At 35.3% G+C, this 19,576-nt stretch overlaps 1 protein-coding gene across 1 annotated transcript; it reads right to left on the minus strand.

The window, feature by feature from the left end:
- Window positions 1-112: 112 nt before the first annotated feature.
- Window positions 113-17,625, minus strand: she (Src homology 2 domain containing E). The gene is made up of 6 exons (XM_056475451.1): window positions 16,696-17,625; window positions 12,333-12,456; window positions 4,407-4,625; window positions 3,969-4,170; window positions 1,725-1,844; window positions 113-1,617 (listed from the first exon to the last, which is right to left on the minus strand). Exons 1-6 carry the CDS (start codon window positions 17,161-17,163, stop codon window positions 1,434-1,436), a joined length of 1,317 nt encoding a protein of 438 aa, XP_056331426.1. The 5' UTR covers window positions 17,164-17,625; the 3' UTR covers window positions 113-1,433.
- Between the last annotated feature and the right edge of the window lie 1,951 nt (window positions 17,626-19,576).

Genomic DNA, 19,576 nt, shown 5'->3' on the forward strand with positions numbered 1-19,576 from the left:
AGAGAATGAACTCAAAAAATGAGGAGCAATAATAAGCTGAAGCTGCTTGAATTTTTGTACAGAGTAGTTTTGAACTCGGTTATGATATTTTCAGCCGATTTGAATGTTAGTGGTTATCAGCTGATAAATATGGGCCAGTAGGAGCCTTCTGTGCCTACTGGTAGGCTCAGAAGGCTGTTATCATCCATCCACATGGTTAATCAGCTATAGATTCCATATGACTGCTGCCGGAAGTTAACGAAAATTATTTATCAAATTTCCCATTAATCATATTTTATTAACGTCTACCCCTACCTCAACCCTAAAGCCAACCATTACAGTAATATAAAAACAGATCTGGATCTGGAGTCTTCTCAGCTGATTAACCATATGGATGGATGATAACAACCTTCTGAGCCTACAAGTAGGCAGGCGCAGAAGGCCCCTACTGGCCAATATCTATCAGCTGATAACCACTGATAATGCTTATTCAATCGAGTGATAACATTCCAAGCGGGTGATAATTTCCAGAAAAGTCACACTTTATAATAAAATTCAGAGATAATGTTAAACATGCTACTGTGAAATAAAATGATGATAAAAATGTTTACAATCAATATTTAAAAAAATTCTGTGAGGTGTATTATTCTCAATGTATCAGCAGCTGCGATGGATAGTCATTTTGTTATATTAGATTATATTTGTAATTTTTTTATTGCTCTTAAAGTGACAGAACCGATTTTATGACCTGCAACAATATAAAAATTTAAAATAGTAAATTGATATTTGATATTGATTTAGAAGTAAATTGATATTTTTGGTGAACTATGGCATCTTTAAAATAAACTTTAGTTCAAATTTTGCTTAAAACATACATTTCTGACATTCTTCTTGAGGATATTGCCCCTGACATTTGGTTAAGATCACTAAAGTAATTACTATAGTAGGTGGTCCATTCCGCTGTGGCAACCCCTGATTAATCAAGGACTAAGCCGAATGAAATTTAATGAATTAATAATTACCACATTTTAATTTCCAGTAAGACATTTCCAGCAATGTCTAAAACACATTTTAAGACACAAACACACACCTCTGAACTAATGCTGAACTATTTATAAGGGCATTACAATGGATCAGAATATAGGTTGCGAATATAGGTTTCAGAAGATAAACAATAAGGAAATCAAAGTATGTTTTTCAGAAAGCTCTGCCACACATGCCTTTCTAAATGAGTGATATTTGATTTATTTGTCTCGTTTGATAGCCAAAACATGTCTGATGTGGACAGACAAATTCTTTGTCATCGTATTGGAATTGTATCGCATCTTGCCTGGTTAGGACACAATATAAAAACACTAAATATGATCGACTGGCACCACGGTATTGTAGATTCAATGTTTTGCTTCATAAAATGGTGTGTTTAAGTTCAGCATGTTTTGTGTGTGCGTGTGGGTTCAGTGTGTGCGTGGCACGGGGTGCTGCAGGGTCATGTGTTCAGCCCCTGTGAAAGGGAGGCGCTGGGTACAGTAGTGGTGCACCACTTCTGGGATGCTTGGAAACACACAGCTGCTCTTTTCCAGTGTGTAGCCACACTCTTTAGTCTGCGCTACGATGATGTGCACACATCCTTGACTTGTCCTGTAATGAGAGGAAAATAAGGATCTTATATCCTCCTGTCAGCTTTTCAGGACTGCTAACTCGTTTCTTGTTCTCTTGACATCAGGCAAACACAAAAGCACACTTACTTTAGGGCAATGGAGTACTTGCTGGTGGCCGATTCACTGTCTCGCACCAGGAAACTGGCCTCCCTACAATGCTGGAGCTGAGCCTCCGCCTCCTGACGACTCACACTGCCATGATACCAGCTAGAGAGAGAGAAAGAGGGAGACAATGTATGATTATGTAATATGAACAGTGCTTTATAAAATATATTTGATCGAATATAGATTACAGAAGACTGGAATTAGAATGAACTGAGAATGATGTACAGACAACTATAAACGTGGATAGACCTGAATGGACAGATCATATTTAAGCTTTAAAACAACATTCTCCATATCCCAAAGGTGCTCTGTTGGACTGAGATCTGGGACTATGGAAGCTGTTTGACTATAGTGAAATTCAATAACTACATTTCCATCCACCTATTTTAAGCGCATTTTGGAGATGCGCATAAAAAAAACAGTTGATGGAAACACCAAGATGCGCATAAATTTAGAAAATGCGCATGATAAGAAAAGATGCGCATAAACTACAAAGGAAACACTTTTACCAAACAAATTCCAGTATGCGCATTAAAAAAGGTCATGTGAGTTTGTTATAAGAGATCATGTGATGAAATTGTGTGAATGGCCAAACCAGCAGGCTGAGCACACTGTAAAACATCTGAAACGTTGTTTTGGTCATTCTAAAATGCCTTAACAGTTTCAGTATTAGTGTTATTATATTATTAATGACCTCCAGAATCAAGAGCTTCTGTGATCCACGTCGCATACCTTGAAAACGCCACCGCGCGTTCACTACGTGTCAGGATTGCCTTCTGAGGCGCAAGTCATTTATTGAATGAAGAAAAGATTCACGCAGCTTCTCTTATCACAGAAAATTCCATTTTTACTGTTGATATTTGGTGCCAGTTAGTCAGGAAGTGACGATTTTGTTCGCTTTGGCGCTGCTTTATTCGCATGTCTTTTATGCGATATTCCAGATAAAGTTAATTAGCATTTTTGTATGGAAACATAGCTATTGTTATGTTAAAAAAACAGTTTATAATGATTTCCGCTTTCTGACATTGTGTTATCTTGCTGGAAGTACCCATCACAAGATGGATTGGACATGGTTAGCAACATTATTCAGGTATTGTGGTTTTCAAACTATCCTCAGCTGGTATTAAAGGGTTTAAAGGGGCAGTAGGTCATTGTGTTCAGAAACTTTTTTGTTGTGCTGGTTGAAAGTCATTTCACATTCCAACAGTAATGATTAAAGTATGATGATCTAAATATATAAAAATGTATTTTTATATTCTGGGTAAGGTGCAGGACTAAAATATTCTGAATGAAATTTATGACAGATAACCCAAACTGTCTGTTGACCAAAATAGATTTGTATATCTGCGCACCCTGCTAATGCAGGTAGATGCGTCATTTGTTTGTTTCATGTGCAGTGTGCAACCTAGTGCAGCTGACAGACATAGTGACAATGGCAGACAAACAACATCAACCTGACTTACTTTCTGAAAGACCAACGTGACCTTGGATTAATCAAAAAAAGATTGTCGTCTTCTGCCAAAACATGCTCAAAACTCAAAACACTCACAGATTAAAACTGTTCTGAATCCTAAATCAATATTAAAGTTGCTTTTGCACACTGAAGGGGAAATTATGCAGTTCAAAACCGTGGACTGAAGGATGAAACCATGGCTGCAGTAAAAGTTTAGATAGGTATGAATGTTTTAAAACTATTTTTAGGTATGCAAAGATTACAGTATGCAGATTGTGTTCTTTTAGGAATAGTTATAACCACCTCCGGCAAAAGATTGATGTGAAAAAAAGTCAGCTTTTACACATGAGCCTGGAATGGTGTGGTACAATTCTTCAAAATTGTTTTCAGCTTGGAATTCTAAGCATACAGGCATGCATGATATTGCCACTCTGTTAGGAGGAAATCCGCTATTTATATATTTATTTAGTGTTTGTTTGTTACTCAGCGGCACAGTGACTCAATGGTTTGCACTCACAGCAAGAAAGTCGCTGGTTCTAGTCCTGGCTGGATCAGTTGGCATTTCTTTGTGTAGTTAGCATGTTCTCCTCGTGTTTATGCGGGTTTCCTCCGGGTGTTCCGCTTCCCCCACAGTCCAAAGACATGCGCTATAGGTGAATTGAATAAACTAAATTGGCTGTAGAGTATGTGTGTGAATTTGAGAATGTATGGGTGTTCGCTGTGTAAAACATATGCTGGATAAGCTGGATAAGTTTTAAAACACAAACACACACCTCTGTTTCTCCAAGGGCATGGTGGGATCAACAATTGGTGTCTCACTGTCTGGGGTGGTGCTGGGGGAAGATGGGGAAGTTGGGGAGGGGGGATTTGGTCGTAGAGATTTGGGCGTCCAACTCTTATGTCTCAGAGTCTGCTGTTTTACAGTAGGAGAACCTGATTCTTCTTGATTTCTTCGCTCTGCTCCATCAAACTGAGCTGTACACAGAAAGAAACATCAACCAACCACAGATTTTTTGACATCCGGCAGTAATGATGACCCTTGTTATCCTAGACATTTGGAGCAACTGCTCTTCATAACCCCCTCAATAATATGTCAATAAAACAAAACAGTGTTCAGAAAATGACTTTTAAATAGTTTTTTCCCATTATACTGTGTCTATATATTCAATAAAGAAGATGTTTGTTACTAATATGAATGCGAGGGATGTTACCTGACAGCGCTCTAACAATCTGCTCTTTCTTCCACTCCCAGGGCAGCTCATACTCTGCCGGCGGTCTGGAGTCGGACTCAGGTCGGGTCAATGGAATTCCCTCGAGAACCTCCTCATATGGGACATCATAGATCTGAGGGGGTCCAGACCCCTCACCCTCACCTCCGTTCAACACTACACACACTTTTAGAAGATCCTTCGAGCCTCGTCTGCGAATCTCTGCACAAGAGCACAAATTTACATGTGAGATCAGAAATCTTTCCTGAAAAGAATTTGTTGAATAAGAACAGTGTTTGGTAACTGTAAAAACTGTTAACTGTAAATTATTTCAAAAATTGAGCTAGTCTGGTCACAAAATTCATCAGGCAAAAAATTTGGTCAACCAAATTTACTGGTCAAACAAATATAAATTAAAAGGTCACTTTCAGTCTAATCAAATTTCTCTTGGTTTGCAACAGCAAATCTGCATGATCAACTTCTACATAATACAAAATCTGTGTGGACCAGTTTTAAATTTATCAAGATTTCACAAACATCATATAACAACTTCATATGAAACTGGCACATAAAACACTGTGAGCAGCCAAGCACTGCTTAATTGTTTTACTAAGACTGATTTAACTACACTGTAAACCCCACGGTTGTCACTATTAAAGATATTAAGTTCATAAACAGTTGAAGTCAGAATTATTAGCCCCCTTTGATTTTTTTTCTTTTTTTAAATATTTCCCAAATGATGTTTAATAGAGCAAGGAAATTTTCACAGTATGTCTGATAATATTTTTTCTTCTGGAGAAAGTCTTATTTGTTTTATTGCGGCTAGAATAAAAGCAGTTTTTAATTTTTTAAACACCATTTTAGGGACAATATTATTAGCCCCTTTAAGCTATATATTTTTTCGATAGTCGACAGAACAAACCATCATTATACAATAACTTGCCTAATTACCCTGCCTAGTTAACCTAATTAACCCAGTTAAGCTTTTTAATGTCACTTTAAGCTGTATAGAAGTGTCTTGAAAAATATCTTGTAATATTATTTACTGTCATCATGGCAAAGATAAAATAAATCAGTTATTAGAAATTAGTTATTAAAACTATTATATTTAGAAATGTGTTGAAAAAATCTTCTCTCCCTTAAACTGAATTTGGGGGAAAAAAATAAACACGGGGGCTAATAATTCAGGGGTGCTAATAATTCTGACTTCAACTGTAACTTGACGTTACTTAAAATACCAAGTTTTGGCATCAAAACTTAAACAGGTATGTATAACTTACTCATTAGGCAGCAAAAAAAACCCTTTAATTAATATTTTAAGTTCTCTGACCGTAACATTTTAATTTCCTTAAACGATTCACCATGTCTCTGTTTAAAATGATTGATATGTGTAATATGACACATGGTGGTCATTTAGCGCAGCAGGACAGAGGCACTACCTGAACCCATCTGACGACAGAGAAAAGTTAAATTAGTAAGTATATATTTAAATCCTTATATACATTTTTCTTAATTGAGATACACATAGGGACAACATGGTGGTGCAGTGGGTAGTGTTGTCGCCTCACAGCAAGAAGTCGCTGGTTCGAGTCCCAGCTGGGTCAGTTGGCATTTCTGTGTGGAGTTTGCATGTTCTCCCCGTGTTGGCATGGGTTTCCTCCAGGTGCTGCAGTTTCCCCCACAAGTCTATAGGTGAATTGGGTAAGCTAAATTTTTAGTGGTGTATGCGTGTATGTCCTGGTCCTTCAGGTTGGGGGCTGAGCGTTGGGCTAATGTAAAAATTAGATGTTACGAAACACCAACCTGGTGCGGCTAAATATCAGCTTCTATATAAACGGCCCTGGAGTGAAGAATATAAAAATTTGAAAAATTTGGAAGTTTAATCTATTAGCCATTTTAAGTTACCTGTACTTAAACATTTAAGTTAGTTCAATGACCACATTTGGTCAAGTCAATTAATTCAGTTGTTGATTTCCCATTACTCAAACAAATTGAGGGAACACTCAGATTCATCAAAAGTAGAAAAAGATCACATTAAAGGTTCCTAAAAGTGACTCAGAATTTCGCTTATCCAGATGCTCCACTTTCAATAAATATATATGAATTAAATGGTTGACTTTAAAGTGGTTAAACATGTAATATATAATATATAATGATAATTTACCTCATACACAAAGAGAACACATATAAACCCTGGCCACAATTATATCTGTCTTGGTATGTTTTATTTTACACACAACTACTTGTGTCTTAAATGAGCATAAACAGTGAGGAAAGTAATCGAATGCTTGTTATAGATCTGTGCATTCACTCCTAAAGTGACATTTAATGCATAGTATACATGATCCAGCCTCCACTACTGAGACCGCAGCTCTGCACAAGACGTTTGGCCAGCGGAGAAATTAAAATGGTCGTGCCCAACTGAGCCTGGTTTCTCTCAAGGTTTTTTTTCTTCACTTTCGCCATTTAGTGAAGTTTTTTTTCCCTCTCCGCTGTCGCCTCTGGCTTGCATGGTTCGGGATCTATAGAGCTGCGCATCGTTGGATTTGCTCTTCAGTATTTGAACTCTCAGTAGTGATTATTAAACCACACTGAACTGAGCTAAACTGAACTGAACTTAAACACTACAAACTGAACTACACTGTTCCAATTTACTATGACCCTTTATGTGAAGCTGCTTTGACACAATCTACATTGTATAAGCGCTAAACAAATAAAGGTGAATTGAATTGAATTGGTCAAAGTGACCTGCTGAAGACCAATCTGTGAATCAGAATGGAAAAGAAAGATGAGTTTAGTGATTTAAATGTGGCCCTGATTTAGATGCCAGACAGGCTGTCTGAGAATTACAATACTAGGATTTTCAGCTTTACTGAGAATGATCTAAAAAAATCCAGTAAAGGGGCAATTTTTTGTTGGTGAAAATGCCTTGTTGATAGCTGAGGACAGAAGGCAATGACCATACAGGATCATCTTCAAGAAACACAACAGTAACCTAAATAATCGAGAACAATGTAAAAACGCAGGGTTCCATACAATTCATTCATGTTGTCCCAACACAAATCGATTAAGTTTTAATGTTTTAATTGATTAAGTGAAGGGTGTAGCTGCAGACCGGGTGCAGATGCAAACTGAGCTGCATGCAATGCTTTTAACTAACTCCGCCCCTAACCCTACCCCTCATAGTGATGTCACTGGCTTAACTGAATGCATTGTGTCTGAGATTGCATGTTTGAGACTGCATGTCTCAGCTTGTATATGCAAGCATGCAGTCAGATACTATTGAAATAACCACTTGTTACATCTGATGTCTTCAGAAGAGCATCTCTGAACACACAACATATTGAACCTTGAAGCCAATGATCTAGAGCAGCAGCAGAAACACTGGTGACACTCCTGTCAGCTAAGGGCCTACTCACACTATGCTATCCGAACCATGCCCAGGCCCGTTTCCCGGATTGTTTGAGAAGTGTGAGTGCTCTGAATCGGGCTCAGGCACAGTTCACTTGGCTGGCTCTGGCCCAGTTGGAAGAGAAGTGAGCCTGGTTCACTTGGGCTTTGGCACGGTACGCTTGTGTGTGAGTGCAAAACTCGCTAAAGCCCGAAACTGAAAGCGAGACGTGACTTTTAAGGCGCTGTTTCATTTGTGTTTATTAATCGTTCTTACTGTTCAATCAACGCAAACTGTCGTAGTTTATTGAAGACGCAAACTCCTCACTGCACAAAAGCTCCGCACCTTCAGCAAACCTCCTAATTCCTGCAGCACGAGGACTTTATGATTGTTTATGAGCGTCAAAAGTGGCTGATCTGTTCGGCGAAATATTTGACTGCGTGTCGATGCATATCAAATGACTTACGACGATATAACTAAAGAAATCTCCACTGTGCTGAGCGAGAGCGCTTCTGACCAGCGCATCATCGATGACGTAAGCGCGCCCAGTCCGAATGTAATGTGAGTGCGGGCCGTCGGGGGAGACGGGAGGGGGGACAAGCGTGCTTTGGCCCGGTTCAAGGCTACTGTACATAGTGTGAGTACGCCCTAAGAAGAAAAGATGACGGATGCTACAATTCACAAAGGCTTACCAATAGACCAAACGGGCAATAGAAGTTTTAAAAGTTTGCATAAACAGATGCATCTCAATTTCTGCTGCAACATCTGGAATTTCGCCATAAAAAACATTAATAAAAAACAAGCTTTTTAAAATTTTTATAACAATGAACTAAAATCCATCCTGCCTTGCATTAAAGATCTCACCCAATAGAGAAATTTTGGAATGTGCTAAAATGGGAGATTCACGTCATAGATACAGTATGCAGCTGACAAATCTGCAGCAACAGCACAATTTTATCATGCCAGTGTGGAACAAAATCTCTGATGAATGTTTTGTTGAATCCATGCCACAAAGAATTATGGCAGTAAAAATTGTACAACCTGGTACTTGCAAGTTGCTGGGGATTGCACTGTTATTGTTGTTGTTGTTATAATTATTATTATTATTAGTAGTAGTAGTAGTAATAGTAGTAGTAGTATTTATTTTTATAATCAACTAGTTTGTGTTTGGAAATCAAAGTTTGAGGAAAGTACAAAGGAGACCTGTTAACACTATTCAAGCTGTAAAGTTGTACCTTAATAGTAAGCTCTACTGCATATTTGTTTTTGTAATCCCTTGCCTTTGCACATCAGTTAACCTTTATGTACTGTTGGGGATGTTTTTATCCACTCATCCGTGATTTTGTGTCTTAATTTGGTCATAACTTTTTCTGTTTCAGCTAGCAGAATGATTTTTGGTGACAAATCTTATTTTGAAACATATTTTGAGAAAATACTTTGAAAATTAAAGAAAACTGAACAATACGTTCTGGGCAAATATATATTTTTTTTTTGTATTAATCTGTTAAACAACCTCAGTCCTGATCAAAATGACTAAATTGTTTAGAAAATTACAGGATTTTAACTCTTTAATTGCCAATTTCGAAATCGATGTCACTGACTTGGTGGAAAAAAACACACAAAATTATGTATTTCAAGTTAAAAATTAATTGTGGACTGGATTTTTCTTATACCTTTTATCAAAGACTTGACGTTTTATTGCCTTTGATACATTGTTTTTGATTAATTTTCATTTTTCTCTCCCTGATATACTGTTGGTGGCTGTTTAGCCCCATTGACTTCCATTATAACCACATTTTTCTTATTACAAAACCGTGACATCATATAATCATGCATTTTTGATTGTTGGTGATTTTGCTGTTGGGAAGAAGTCATATTTGTATTTTTTACTGTTGATCATCAGTTGGGACCATTAACCCTTTAGATGGGCCTGTGCAAAAAAAAAAAGCTTAGTTTCTGGATTTTATATGAAGTATAACAGCAAATTGTGTGTGTATGTGTGTCTGTGAGTGTGTGAGAGTGACCTTTATGCACTTTCTTTGATGTGTCTGAGAAAATCAAAATATGCATCTCAGCTCTCAGAACTACATAGAGTAAATAAAAACAAAGCCTGTGTATTTATTCACCATCAAATGTGGTTATAATGGAAATCAAACAAGGCATCAAAGCCAATGTTGTTACTAATCATTCACATGTCCAAGAATGTGAGAAAAGGTTAAAAAATCCAGTCCACAATTACTTTTTATATTGAAAATACGTGCATTTTGTGTTTTTGTTTTATTTTACCAAATCAGTGACATAATTTGTGAATTTTTGCAATTAAAGAGTTAAAATCCTGTAAAAACATTTTTATTGAAAATATTGATTTTAAAACAACAGTGTAACAATAAGGTCTTAAGAAATGCTCTCTGTTCGTTGTCTCTACCTACAGCAAGATATTTTTGGCTTTTATTATGTGATAATATTTCTTGGGTTAAAGCTTGGAAGTTGACAAATACGTTTTGCATAAATTACAAAATTTATACAAAATACTCCACAGAATTTATCCTGCTAAACGTGTTTTGGTAAGATTGAAACTTAATAAACTTAATATTTCATATATGTGTGAATTATTTACTCAAGAATATTTTGGAAATATTTGGAATAGTTTATTGACAAAAAATGAAGCATAAGATAGAAATTTGTTTATTTGATGTACTGTTTTATTCTAACAAGAACTTGAACTGTAAAGGACAACGTATTTTTAATTTGTTTATGTTGTTAGAAAAATACCATATACAGTTGAAGTCAGAATTATTAGCACCCTGAATTATTAGCCCCCGTTTATTTTTTTCCCCAATTCCTGTTTATCGGAGGGAAGATTTTTTTTCAACACATTTCTAAACATAATAGTTTTAATAACTCATTTAAAATAACTGATTTATTTTATCTTTGCACTTCTGTACAGCTTAGTGACATTTAAAGGCTTAACTAGGTTAATTAGGTTACCTAGGCAGGTTAGGGTAATTAGACAAGTTATTATATATATAACGATGGTTTGTTCTGTGGACTATCGAAAAAATATATAGCTTAAGGGGGCTAATAATATTGTCCCTAAAATGGTGTTGAAAAAATGAAAAACTGCTTTTATTCTAGCCAAAATAAAACAAATGAGACTTTTTCCAGAAGAAAAAATATTATCAGACATACTGTGAAAATTTCCTTGCTCTGTTAAACATCATTTAGGAAATATTTAAAAAAGAAAAAAAAATCTAAGTGGGGCTAATAATTCTGACTTCAACTGTAGAAAGAAAAAGTGGGCTCAATGTAAACCAAACTTTTCCCATTTTGTGAATGACTTTAAATTATATGTAAATCTTTTAGAACAATAACAAAATAAAAAAAGCACTGAAAACATATAATGCTCAGAAAACATTTAATTTCATGTAAATATATTTTAATTTTTTTATTAATTTATATTTTTCTCTTCCAGAAAACTATGTGAAATGTAATACCTCTTGTTCTTGTGGCATTGAGTTAATAAAACAGTAAATAAATAAAAAACTTACAAAACGGCGAAGTTGCTAAAACGATGACACGGACTAAATAAACATTGTGAATAAAAATAGAAATTTAAAATCCTGTAATTTTCCGAACATTTTATTAGTTTTGATCAGGACCGAGGTTGATTAACAGATTTATGCAAAATAAATAATTATCAATCTGATGCACTTTTACAGCAGTTTAATTCAGTGGATGTATTCATCCCGAGCATAACAAAAGGGTTAGATTTGAACAGTGCACACGGGTTAACTGTATATAATAATATTTAGATTTTACATTTAAAGTAAATGTTTAAAAATGTTTTCAAACTCAGATACGCAGTTGAAAATACAACAGGACAACCTGCGCATATAAAAGAAATAAAAATAAACACATACAAATTTAAGATGTAATATTTGTCATTTTCAAACACACAATCATCACGTGTATATTACTGCATTTTCAGTTAGTCGTGTCAGAATTTCTCTGGATTTCTCGATTTTATGCACTGATTCAATCTTCACGATTTAAAGTTCATCATCAACAACAAAAAACTGGACCCGGAGCTCCATCGTTCTCCCGTCACTCGCTGTTTCTTTGCTGTCACTTTGTGTCTGGCCTATTGTGTGTGAAAACAATGGTCATACCAGGGGAAAGTCAAAGCTCGTCTGTGATTGGCTGGCTGAGCAGGCCACTTCCTGAGTTCTGGGAAGTGATTGGGGGGAGTGGGAGGTGTTGGAAGGGTCTTTCTCACATAACCAGGCTTTACTAAGGGGGACGGCAGGGGTCAACTTCCTGTCCACAGAATGGGGCAAAGGAAACACAGACAGGAAACAGGAAGCAGAAAGAGGAAACTACACCCATTGTCCCAGCACAACACTGTCACTGTGGAAACCACCATAGAGGGGGAGCTGTGATTTCTCATACCTTTCAAAATCCCTGAAAATCAGCTTGATATACGGAGAATTCCTGCATTTGAGAAAGCGTTAGGGTGACTAGAAAAATAAACTGTGTACCTGTAATAATGAGCTGGGCATCATAAGGCTCCATGTAGCCATCGTTCTCTCCTTCTCTTTCAGCTTCTTTCTGTTCTCTTGTCTTCTCGGCATCAAATGGGTCAGCATAATCCTCTACGATGATCTGTCAACAGTGAGATGAGAATATGATTTCAACAAGATATCAATGATACAGTATGTGATCAGGCCTATAAAGCATACAGCCTCTTAAGTTAAATATATACATGTATTGGAGCAGGTTTGAGATTATTAGCATTTGTGGCATAACACACACAGAAATATGAGAAATATAAGAGAAATATGACTCACCTCTCATAAATATTGAAGTATGATACTTAAAATTAGATAAAAACAGAAAGCAAGACTGCAGCAAGACATTTGCGGTGTAAGAAAACGGTCAATCTTTTGAAGCCCACTCATCTGTTTGCAGCACACTCAGAAAAGTTTTCCAAGAAGCTTGGGGAGTTTAGAAAGCCTTATTTACACTATTAGCAACTATGTAGTTGCCTTTTTTCCCTGGGTCACCTTGAGGTAAATTTTATGAACGATATTCACTGACAGTTGAGGAGTTTTAAACTGAAAACTTCAATTAAAATGCACAAATACTGTATGAAATGTAGCATTTTATTTATTCTCTTTCATTTCTAGTTATTTTAATCTTCTGTTAAAGCAACAAAAAGTTATTTTTTTATGTTTTTTTTTTCATATGTTATGATATGACAGTCCTAACACAGTTTAAACAAGACAGAAAAGCACGAAAAACACTTAAAAATGCTTATTGTTTACATGTGAATATTATATTACTGAAACAGTGACTACTTTAGTATTTAAGGTTTGGTTTTTGTGATAAGTTTCTTTCTGCCTTTGAAAACTGGAACTTGGTTTATCTGAATTCAGAAACTTCAGTATTTCAAAATGTGTATCTTTTGAGTAATTCACTCTCAATTATGAGAAATAGAAGTTGCAAATGAACCCATCATGGGACTTATTATGAAATCACATCTAAAAAGATTCACTACTATTTATTTCTGGAGTATTTAAGGCTAAAATCATTTTCCATAATTTGTTTTGTACATCTGACCTTTGACCTTTGTTTAAGTTTGCCGACATTTATAACTGACTTTGTCATAAAAAAATAATTTTTGGAAACTTGTCTGAAACTTCACACATTCAAACACATTTTCCCTGTCTAGAAAGAAGTCAATTATTGTCTTAGTGTTACAGAAACATGTCAAAAACTTTATTTATATTACATTTCTTAATATACCACTAAATATGTTTTAGAACTTATGTAAAATTTCCTAGAACTGGAGACAAAAATTCAAATGCATTTTAACTCTATGGAAAATAATGCAAACATGTCTTAGTGTTTCAGTTTGATGGTCCCTTTAATGCATTTGGTTGAATTTAAGGTACATTGCTTCTACATGCCAACTAATTCTCATTAGTGGACTTTTAGGTTGGGGTTGGGATTAGTGTACATGTAATTGACATGTAATTGTAAGGTTTCTAATAGTCAGTTAAATGTCCATTGAAGGAGCAGTATCAGCAGATATTAAGCAGACAGTCTACTAATACTCAAATGAGATGTAATTGGCATGTAGTTGCAATGCAACTTTTAGTCAACAAAACGTGCAATAGGGACCATCAAAATAAAATCTTACCAAATTCAGAGTTCTGAAGAAAGATTTGCTAACATATAAATATGAACTCAGCATCGTAATATAACTTAGACTACATTTACACTGCAATAATGAACCTAAAAAACTGTTTTTGGTATTTGTGTATGAAAACTAGTACATTATCAGAGAACTATCTTTACTGACTAAAAATACCTGAAAATTACTAAAAATGCTGATTTACTGTATGCATGCCAGGCCAATTTTTGACAATGTCACTGAAAGAAAGAAAGAAAGAAAGAAGGAGAGAAAGAAGGAGAGAAAGAAAGAAAGAAAGAAAGAAAGAAAGAAAGAAAGAAAGAAAGAAGAAAGAAAGAAAGAAAGAAAGAAAGAAAGAAAGAAAGAAAGAAAGAAAGAAAGAAAGAAAGATTAAACTTGTGCACATGATACTGCATACTGTAATCCACCATTGTTGTTTTGTCAGGTATTGACGTATACCTATGACTAGGCCCACACAAAATCTGCCTGTGCATAAATCTACAGATTTATGCAGATTTTAAGCCCATCATTGAGTATATATGTATTTACTTGTGTAAAAGTGTGTACATTTAAATGTATTCAGTTTTTAAACTCATTTCACAAATATTACTGTAATATAATAATAGTGATATTAGAATGTTCATATGATTTATTTATAATAGTTTGTAAAGTAATATTTTCTGTCTAGTGGATATATGAGAGTCTTGCTTTGTTTACCTAATAAGTGGATCTATAAATGTTTTACATCTTAAAATGTTTTATTATTTATATTATTTATATATAATATATTATTTTTATGTTTTATTATGTATATTTATATGTTTTATTATAGTTTTAGTTATGATACTCTTAAAATCATTCCTCCAAAATCCGCAGATTTTTTTGCAAAATTCTCTGCAGAAATAGTAAAAAAGTGTCCACAGATTCCTCTGACATTTTATATATGACAAATCATATTTTTATTGATTGCACAAAGATAATGGTGGTATAATTATTAAAAACTCAATCTTTTAAAGCATTTTTTGTATGCTGCATCCAAATGCATATAAACGTTTTCATTTAAATCATTGCTAAAAAAAAACTTGCATGTGATATGAAAACTATAAAGTCAGAGTTACAATTAACTTGCAATTTTGAGATGCAAACTCAGAATTAATTATGGAAAAGTAAGATTTTGGATAAGTCTTTTATTATTCGGGCCGTTTTGCTGTAAATTCAGAATTTTTGCGCAAACTTTAATAAAGAGCTGCAATTAAGGACACATTTATGTTTGTAATTACTGACCTATTGTGCTATTGACTGAGATTTTACATTAAATATGACAAACAATTTCATTAGTGGAGCTTGTGCAAGAATCTAGCTCATAAATAGTGCAAACTTGGTTAAACCTAATTAGAGTATTACACCTTGGGTGCAATTTTTTTTGAAGGATCATGATTTCTATAGCTGAAGAGGTTAAGCTTATTATCCATTCCATCTTTCTCTGATTCTCCCTCTGGAAATATTTATGTGTGTGTGTTTGACCTCATGAGATTCTGATTTCTGTGCTATTATGTTCAAAGTGTAGCTGAAGGGGATGTCTGTAAATGGGAGAGGATACAGCCTATGTATCAGGTGACATAATTCTTCAAACACTGCTCTGACCAGGGACTGGAAGAATGGGACAGAGCCATTGTGTTGTGTATGCATTGTATTCTTGGCGTATTTGTGAGCAAGGGTGTGTGTGTGTACGCGAACACAAAAGTGTATTTCCCACAAAGACAGAGTGAAGAGTGTGTTCATGACTAGGAAAAGAGACAGGAAGAGGCAAGGAAAGGGCTCTCATTGTGTTTGTTGCGTTTCAGCTCCACTGTGTCTGCTTATAATACAGCAGTTGAATGAGAAGAGAATATGTGGAGAGAAAGAGAGATACGACAGAGAGAAGAGAGGGCAGAGGAAGATATTGCTTAAACAAAGAGCTGGAAGAGAGATATTGATCTCAATTTTCATAACAAAGACGTGTGTTTGCTTCTCACAGTCAACAGGGTGACTGGGAAAATTGGAGTTTGTCATGTATTAAAACGAACTCTGTCTCTGGGGCCTGTGTTATCACACTGATCAGGGCGATTCTTCCTTTAAAACCAACTGAAAACCCTTTGGAAACCAACCTTAAATGTTGGTCTTAATTGGTTTGTGCAGGTCTTATTTCAGTTAGTTCTTTACCTGTTCAGTAAGTGTAGTCCTATACAGAAAATTCACATCCTATTAAAACCAGCTGAAACCAACAAAACCCTTTTACATTTTAGGAAATCAGTTGGCACACCGACTTTTCTGATATATTTTCATGAGTTTTTACTCAATTACTGATTTTTTTAAATGACATTTTACATTAAAAATTGTTTTTTTTTTTTATTAATATTTTGTAATTTGGGGGTCTTTATGGTACTACACTTTACTTATTCAGTAGATATCATTTATTTATTTATACATATATTATTATTATTATTATTTATAAATATTTGAGAGAGACAAAGAAAACTTTCACTAAAGAAACTTTTAGTTAAATGTTTTTCAGAGTTTTTTCGTAATATTTATTACACACAAACTCATTACACTGTAAAAAAAAGTCATATAATTTTCAAGTAGTTCTTTCACATGGCAATTGGCAATTTATTTATTGCTGGTTTATCCAGTTTTGATTTAGGCTACTGCATTCTCAAACTCACCGGTTCTGTTCTGATTGGTGATTTGGCCCTCTCGCTGTCTGGAGAAGATCCTCCTGGGCTGGATTTTGGATCATTAACCTTGATCATTCTGCTCATGTACTCATCAGCCAGGCTGGTGGTCCGTAGGGTGCGATGGTCTTCAAACCCTTCCATCTTGGTGTTCTTCTTACTTTTTCCCGGGATCAGAATTTCCCATATTTTCCCGTCTTTCATTGAGCCGGTGCTGGAGTGGTTCCGTCCTAGCTCGATGGCAGAATTTTTACGATTTCTGCCGTGGAGCAGCGAGCCCACACCGCCACCACCGCCACCGTTTTCCGCTCCAGAATTTTTACGCAGGCTCCCCTTAGAACCAGTACCGACTGTCAGAACCGGTTTGGGACGGGACTGAGTTCCCGATTCTGAAGCTGAACGGATCCTGTCGGATCCAGTCTTCAAACTAGTAGGAAAATCTTTAAACCACTTCGCCATGACGAATACGCACAGGTGTCTGCGCCACTCTCCATACACACGCGCAACTTCTGAAGAGAAAACTTTCAAATATCACTCAAAGTGGCCCCTATACTTGATGTTTTGCCTGCACATTAACGTGAGGTTTGTTTAAAACAATAGGCTAATAATAAATTTATTTAATTGAACAAAAACAATTGATTTAGGGAAAGGTTCCGAAAATTAAAATGCCTTTTATATAATCTTGTTTACAGAATTTATCCCATTCGTATTTCTTTTCAGGAAACTTCTTACACTTTCAACGATTCTTCACATTGGAATGTAATGTCTTGTTTAAGTTTGACCCCCAATTATTCCCGTAAGATAAAGAGGAGCCTCTGAAGGGCATAAACGCGGAAGAATTTGAAGTTTTTCTTTGCTCTCGCTGAAGATCCCATTCCCGGTATATCCACTCCAGGCGACAGTCTAGATGAAGTGAAGGGGATGTGGATGTACGTGCGCTTGTGCTGCAGCTGCGGGTGGGGGTGGTTTCTGCGCCTCTGCAGCTTCTGTTCCCCTCAATGGGAACTTCTTATTCGCTTTACACCTGTGGAGGCGCATTTGATATCCTAGAGAGATTGGAGATTGGCAAAACCTTTAGTTTTATAACTGGTTATGAAAAAGGAAAATAAGCGCAAAAATTTTAATTCAATTTAATTTTATTAATAATGCACTTTAAAACAATAGAGTCCATCAAAGTGCAATCAGAATAAAAATAATAAAACAGGCAAATCTATGTGGGCTAAATAAATGTGATGTTCTTAAGTGATTAAAAAGGATGAGCTAGTGGTTTTCAGGGGGAAACTGAGTGCTAAGAAGTTTGTGGAAAACCTAAAAAATATTTGAATATCTGAAAGACTATTTGAAAAAGTATTTAGAAATAACCCTGATTTTCAGTGATATAATAAAAATTTTTATGTTCCATATGACAGCTTTTTATTTGAAATATGGAAGAAATAAGCTTAGAAACACCAGGAAAAATGTTTTCAAGTAGTTTCTAACATAGCTTTTTATTTGGGAATCGTGGCTTAAATGATTGAAAACCCCTGCAATAAACAGTCAAAAAACATCTAAATGCTGAACATTTATATTGACACTACCACAAAGGGGCACCATTTCCCACCGGGTAACAGGACTGGTAGAAGTCATTACATGAGCAAGATTATGCATTTATACTGCCTCCATCTAGTGGCTGATTAATAAAACTTGCATAAATCCTTGACAAGATGTAAACATAAATTATAAATTAATAATTAGACAAAACAAATATGCCTATTTGGAAACTATTTGTATCATTAAAAAATGTTTTGTAGTGCGTGACTGCTGCCTGTTAGCAAAAAAATATTTCCAAGTGTATTCCGTTACAAAAAATAACCATGGTTTTATTATTCAGAATAGGTTTAGTAACCATGTTCTTTGATCATATTGATTAGATCCCATATACCACAATTTTCCTACAAATGGTTTAGCTATAGCCTATGGTTAAATTTGTGGCTACAGAAAATAAAAGTTTACCACTGGGCTATTATCTTTACTTTATATGTGTAGTAAAACCCTGGTTAAGAAATAAGAGTAGAGTTGTGTTGACTGTCAGTCAGAAGCTTGAGGAATGTCTTGCAATATTTATTGAAACACATCTGGACCTGTTTTTCCAGTTACTAAAAATGATAAAGGGAAAATGAAATCAAGATACCACTGAATAAATTCTGTAGGTCAGAACACATTTTAAAACCTTTTCAGTGGATCAAGTACTCGCACTTTGTCAAAGTTATCCTAAATGATCTAAAAGAGCCATTTTTAGGCATATTACATGAGTTACATATACAAATGAGACTGATCTCAGAACTGATTTTAGAACAGTTATTGCTCACTAAACAAAGCAACAAACAGCATTTTTGCTAACTAAGCTGCTAACACCCAAAGCATGGGTGCTTCTGCAAGGTGGTAATCCCAAAACTCGAAGCATTACATGAAACTCTTCTAAACCTTCAAACTAAAGTCAAGATTAAACTCGAACAAGTCTTTCTATTAACTTTAAACACCTAAGATTACTTTTATTGTCAGCATTTCCCTCTTTTTATTCAATCCCACACAAAGCACACTGAAAACTACAAATCCCCTAATCAGGTAGTTGGACCAACACAAAGCGTTTAAGTTAACTTAATGGTTTGCAAATTTAAGTGGACTGAACATAAAATAAATAAATTGGCCAAAGAAACAATAAGAATTGTGTAGTTTCAGCTCATTTTCAGCAGGTAGTTTGAACAAGCAGCAGTAATCATTTTTGAGTTATAAATTAAACAGTTTAACATTTTAGTGTACATCCAACCTCTGTTTTGCATCTGCATTTCTCAACAACAATTACAATCACAATTTATTTACATTTTGTCATGCG

This window comes from Danio aesculapii, chromosome 16, assembly GCF_903798145.1.
Source record: "Danio aesculapii chromosome 16, fDanAes4.1, whole genome shotgun sequence".
Taxonomy (NCBI): Eukaryota; Metazoa; Chordata; class Actinopteri; order Cypriniformes; family Danionidae; genus Danio; species Danio aesculapii.